The 6,275-nt window shown below is 39.8% G+C and overlaps 1 protein-coding gene across 1 annotated transcript; it reads left to right on the plus strand.

Annotated features, from left to right (window-relative positions):
- The first annotated feature begins 3,183 nt into the window (after positions 1-3,183).
- LOC110963967 (toll-like receptor 2) lies at positions 3,184-5,939 on the plus strand. Its single transcript, XM_022212503.2, has one exon. It carries the CDS (start codon positions 3,184-3,186, stop codon positions 5,584-5,586), a length of 2,403 nt encoding a protein of 800 aa, XP_022068195.1. The 3' UTR covers positions 5,587-5,939.
- The last annotated feature ends 336 nt before the right edge of the window (positions 5,940-6,275 follow it).

The raw sequence follows: 6,275 nt of genomic DNA on the forward strand, positions 1-6,275 counted from the left end.
TGAAATTTGCATTTGATATTATTGTTTTGATAAAAAAAAAAAGCATTTAGCATTGCATGGAAATTCAGATAATGTTATTTCTTCTCTTACAAGCACTGAATCTTAGACAGAAGAAGGTTGAGCCAGCTTAGGTAAGCTCAGACTGCTTTATTTTGTTTTTGTGTTGGGGGTCGTTAAGTGCTTAGCACTGGAGTTTCAGTTTCTCTCAGCAACAGTAGGTGAGGGCAGCTGACGCGGGTCACACCTTCTATTCCCAAATGATGGAACAAACTACCAAACTCTGTGCGTTCTGCTGAGTTCCTTTCTACTTTTAAGAGACAATTGAAGACTCAATTGTTCAGAGAACACCTCAGCACTTAATCCGACTCCACCTTAGGGGTAGAATATGTCAGGTGGTCCAAAACCCAGCACTTATTTAGCACTGACAAAGTTGAAAAAAAAGAGAGAAGTGGTTGGCACTTCTTCTGCAACATGATGGCAACACCTTTGACCAATCGCACTCGAAGCACTTTTTGCACTTACTACAGGTTTTTCCTTATGTCTGAGTTCTTGCTTGTGTTGTACGTCGCTTTGGACAAAAGCGTCTGCTAAATGAAATAGTAGAATTGTAGAATTGTAGAATTGTAGTTCTGATTGGCTGGCAGGTGTGAATTATTTTTCCAGTCTGCCAGGAACTTTTGCTGTTGGATGTTATTATTTGTGCAACAACTTAAGTAGAAATAGATTCAAACCAACATTTTTTTTAACTTCTATGATGTTTGCCTGATTCTGTTCATACCTGACCATACAACATGTCAGAAATAGTTAGTTACTCAAAATGGATGTGTTCAACACAACTCCTTTCAATTTCATTTTACATAAAAAGGCCAAACTTTTCTCGCATTGCAGAGAAACTGGACATCCTTCTTGAGCAGGATTTAGTCACACAAGTTAAGAAGGGATGTTTGTAGAAGTGAGTTTACAACTAGACTCAGACTGTCATGTTGGCAACAACATGCTGACGATATACTTCTGAGATCTCAATCTTAGTTTTATGCTGTTGGCAGAAAAAAAAGTCTTTTGCTCTTAAAATTGTCCATACATGTTTGGTTTTACTATCCATACTGGACATACTGTGCTGCATCAGTTCAGGTTCAATGGGAGATTCCCATTTTTCCACCACACACTGGACCACAGATGTCCTATCCCATTGTCTAGACCACGTCCTGTTAAAATTACCTTTTAACTGGAAGTAACCTCAGAAGGAACCAGACTCAGGGTGGGTTGCTGTCTACCTCTACACCTGGTCAAAACTCTGTAGGCCTTTCTCCAGAGACATTTTATTTCATTACAGTAGAAGAAGTACTGAAAACTGACAATAATAAAAAATACCGATGGCAGATTTGACTTGTTAAGATTTATCAGGAAACTTGCATTTGGGTAATTTCTGCTTTAATTTCTTCCCTGAAAATGACTTCTATTTTAGTGACAAGTAATCATACTGCAGCTGTATTTCCCAGAAAAATACTATCATTTCTCTGTATTATAATTATCCAGATAATGTTTAGGAAGGAAGTCAGATGGCATCTGTTTCAGTCACTTGTGTCTATTTGTACTTTTTGTCCATGTCAGCTTCTTGGCTGCAATTAGCAGTCATATCTTTAGCTGGTGTAGGGATGTCAGGATTTTTTCAGTCCACCACTTGGATTCACGCCGAAATATATTCAAGAGACCATCATCAAATGTTCAGACAATCCAGACAATGAAAGATTTGATGATCCCCCAAGTTTCAGGTTTGATATGTGAAATGTCTATTGAATAAATCACCGTTATATTTGGTTCGGACATTTACAGTGCTTTGCAAAAGCATTTGAACCCACACAGAAATCTGCTATTTTTGCATATTTGCCACATTTAAATGTTTCAGATCATTAAACTAATTTTAATATATGACAAAGATAACAAAAGAAAATGCAATTTTTAGATGATGGTGTCATTTTTTGAAGGAACAATACTGTCCAGCCTATCTTGCTCTATTTGAAAAAGTAATTGCCCACTTAGCTACCAGTCTACCAAATGACCAAATTTATTCATCAGTTGGGTTCAGTTTCACCATCCACACTCACATATGATTACCTCCAGGCTTGTTGTATCTAAACATCACTTAACAGAACCTGTCTAGCATTGAGAAGTAGATAAAGGGTCTCAACAAGCAGCACATGATGCCACGTTCTAAAGAGATTCAAGAACAGATGAGAAACAAAGTCATCGACATTCATAAGTCTGGAGGGTTACAAATCCATTGCTGAGGCTCTGGAACTCCAGAGAACTACAGTGAGAGACATTATCCACAAATGGAGAAACATGGAACAGTGGTGAACCTTCCCAGTGGTCACAAGACCAACAATTCTCCAAGAGCATCAATATCTAATCCAGGAGCTCACAAAAGAACCCAGAGAACATCTTAAGATCTGCAGACCTCACTGGTCTCAGTTAACGTCTGTCTACATGATTCTACAATAAGGAAGACTCTGGGAGGAAATGGATCCATGGGAGAGTTACAAGGATCAAACCACTGCTGACCAAAAAGAACATAAAGGTTCATCTGGTCTTTACAAAAAAATATCTGAATGAGTTGTAAGACTTTTGGGATAACATCCCGTGGACTGGTGAGTCCAAGGTGGAACTTTTTGGAAGACATGGGTCCATTACATCTGGTGTAAAGCTAATTAATACTTTTGTGTTTTGTTGGTCCCTGCAACAGACTGAAGACCTGTCCAGGGTGTCCCCTGCCTTCGCCCGAGTCAGCCGAGATAGGCTTCAGCACCAAGCGCAACCCGAGTGAGGATAAAGTGGTGTATAGAGAATGGATGGATGTTTTGTTGGTTATTTCTAAAATTAAATATATGTGAATATTAGTTGGATGATCTTGAACATTTCAGTGTGACAAATATGCATAAATAAAAGATTTCTGTAGATGGACAAATACTTTTTCATGGAACTGTATGTTCCTCTCAGAGTGAGATGTACTGACATCAATGAACCTCTTGTCTTCTACCAACAGGTTAATCTTTTTATTGGTACTTTGGCATCAAGATAAAGCTTTAACAGAGCTGCAAGCACAGATGTAAAGTCTTGTTTATTGTCAAACTGTTTCATGCAACCATTTGAAAGAAAAAGCCTGATGGATGGTTTTATGTTCTTATGTGTTTTACAGAAATCAGAATCATGACGTCTCTTGTCTTTGTCCTTCTGCTGGTGTCTCAGAGCTTCTCATTGTCCAGACCGCAATGTCTCCGCTGTGATCAAACATCCTGCAACTGCTCAAGACAAAACCTGATGAAAATCCCTGAAGCTCCATCGAAGCTCATCACTGGACTTGATCTCTCTTTCAACCAATTGGAAAGAATCATGAAAGATGACTTTCTTGCATTTTCCAGTTTGAGGTCTTTGACTGTGAACAACAACCGAATCAAAACCATCCATGGAGACGCATTTGTCCCACTGATTCATTTGGAGAAGCTGGACTTGTCCTTAAACCAGCTGGCTGTGTTGTCCTCGATGTGGTTTAAGACTCTTTTTTCGCTTAAGTACTTAAATCTTTTGGGAAACAAATACACAACACTGGGTCAAGGTAATCTTTTCCAGCCACTGAAGAGACTGAAGACCTTACATTTCGGAGGACCTTTCCTTCACTCCATCAGTAAACTTGATTTTTCAGGTCTGTTTGGTCTCGAAGAGTTGTTTTTTGATGGAAAGAATCTGCAAGTCTATGCTGAAGGAAGTCTGAGACAAATTGGGCCTATTAACCACATAACACTTGGTCTAAGTGACGGATTTCAGAGGAATCGAGCACTCGTACAAACCATACTGTCAGAAGTCGTGCGTGCAAACACAACACTAACATTCACTGATATGCTGTTCTTCACAGAGAAACAAGTAGTCCCTCTAAAGGTGGCCTTCGACCTTGGTCTTCCAAGTCTTAGTTTTAAAAACGTCAATATGTCAGTTGAAGCTTGTTTAAAATTTCTAAATTTGTTGGAAGACTCTGATGTAATTATGCTGGCATTTGAAAATGCAAAATTCTTGGCTCCAACTAGGATTCCCATGTTAGGTTCCCTCAACCTGAAAAAATTAGAGGCTGTTTTTTTCAAAAATGTTGATATCACTTGGTTCTACCGTTTCCCAGCCCTCAATTTCGAGGAACCGCTGATTAATGCAGTGCGAAAGGCATCTGTGATAAATGCCATGTTGTTTGTCATTCCCTGTCAAACCTCTGTCGAGCTCAAAAAACTGGAGTTTTTGGACATCAGTGACAACTTTGTCAGTGATATTGCCCTCATTGAAGTGATGTGTAACGGCAACGGTGTCCTTATGAACCTACAGACGTTCAATGTCAGCAAAAACCTCCTCCAGACAATCAACAGCCGCCTCTTCACCAAATTAGAAAGGCTTCAGAACATTGACATGAGTCAAAACTCATTTACCACTATGCCTGACAGCTGTTACTGGCCAGCAAATCTCCAGTTCCTAAACCTTTCTTCAAGTCATCTAACAATGGTGACTCACTGTCTGCCAGAGAGTTTGCACATCCTTGACCTATCCAAAAATTATCTGACTGTGTTCGACATCAAGCTTCCGCTCCTCACAGAGTTACACATCTCCGGCAACAAGATGGCATATTTACCCGCAGGGAGTTTGTACCCTCAGCTAACCTTTCTTTCCATCCAAAACAACACTTTGCAGATGTTCAGCAGCAATGATCTACACGATTACAAGCAGCTGACGCGTCTGGAGGCCGGCGGAAACCCGTACATCTGCACATGTGACTTTGTGGCTTTAATGTCGGGTGACTTGATGAATCAGCGAGTCTCAGTCAGAGATGAGACGACATCTTACATCTGTGAATCCCCTGATACAGAGAGAGGGAAGACCATAGCAGACGTGAGGCTGTCGGTGTTCAAGTGTCACACGATTTTAGCATTTTCTTTACTCTGCTCAGGCATCCTGGCGCTGTGTCTGCTCAGTGCAGCTCTGTGCTATAAGTTCAACATTTTGTGGTACATGAGGATGACCTGGGCCTGGCTCAGAGCAAAGAGGAAGCCGAAGCTGAGGAAGGGAGCACTCGACTTCGATGCCTTTGTGTCCTACAGTGAAATGGACTCCGGCTGGGTGGAGGCACATCTGCTGTTGGCGCTGGAGCAAACCGAACCTCAGCTCAAACTCTGCCTCCACAAGAGAGACTTTGTTCCAGGTGGCTGGATCCTGGACAACATCATGGACGCCATAGAAAAGAGCCACAGAACCATTTTTGTCCTTTCTCGGCATTTTGTCCGGAGCGAATGGTGCAAGTACGAACTGGACTACACACATTTTAGATTGTTTGATCAGAATGACGACAGGGTTGTTCTGATTCTGCTGGAGCCCATTGACGCAAAAAACATCCCCAAAAGGTTCTCCAGGCTGCGGAGAGTCATGAACTCCAGGACGTACCTGGAGTGGCCCCACGATGAGAATCAGATCCCTGTATTCTGGGAAAGTTTGAGAACAGCAATTACAAGACCTGAGACTGTCAATGAAGTCAAGGAAAATGAGACCTTTATGTAGATTTAGGATTTAGTTTTGATCTTTCTATGCTACTATTTCATACATTTAGCATAAAATTGTGTTGTTAAAGTTCCTGTGGCCAAGACTTTGTTCATAATTAGGTCAGATGTTTTATACCAGTTGTGCTTTGTAAGAAACTTTAATACTGCCTTAATTTTTTGTTTCAGTTTTTCTTGCAACATTATATTGGTACACAAGCATTGGGGATAATTTCACAGCTTTCCAACTGTTACATGGTGTAACTACAGTCAGTAAAGACGAAGGTGTCAAAACAAAGCATTAGAGTTTCATTAACTTTTCTTGTTTGTTGTTTTAGTTTCTGTGAAATTGTTGTATGAAAGCACAAGTAGCATGTAAAAGGAAGTTAAAAAAATCAGTCTACAGAACAAATCACAAAAAGGTCACACGATAATGTTTAAGATCATATAACATTGTTCTCATTGAATGAAGTTATAAATATTCATTATTCATCATGTCAAAAGGAGTTAATTGTTTTTATTCCAACCTTAGATATGCAACTTATGCATGCTGCTTTATCTATTTCTAGTACAGTCTACTTCAAATATTGAGAAAACGATGTGAAAACACACATTCACACCTTTGCTTAATTATAACAAAGATTTAAAAGAGTTCAAATGTCAGCTTTTCTGTTGAGGAAAATGCAACAGATTTATGCACAAGAAATTAAA

The sequence above is a fragment of the Acanthochromis polyacanthus genome, chromosome 3 (genome assembly GCF_021347895.1).
Source record: "Acanthochromis polyacanthus isolate Apoly-LR-REF ecotype Palm Island chromosome 3, KAUST_Apoly_ChrSc, whole genome shotgun sequence".
Lineage (NCBI taxonomy): Eukaryota > Metazoa > Chordata > Actinopteri > Pomacentridae > Acanthochromis > Acanthochromis polyacanthus.

What these genes read in the sequence shown, in the direction of transcription:
- LOC110963967 (XM_022212503.2), top strand. Translation starts at nt 3,184, where the DNA reads ATGTGTTTTACAGAAATCAGAATCATGACGTCTCTTGTCTTTGTCCTT.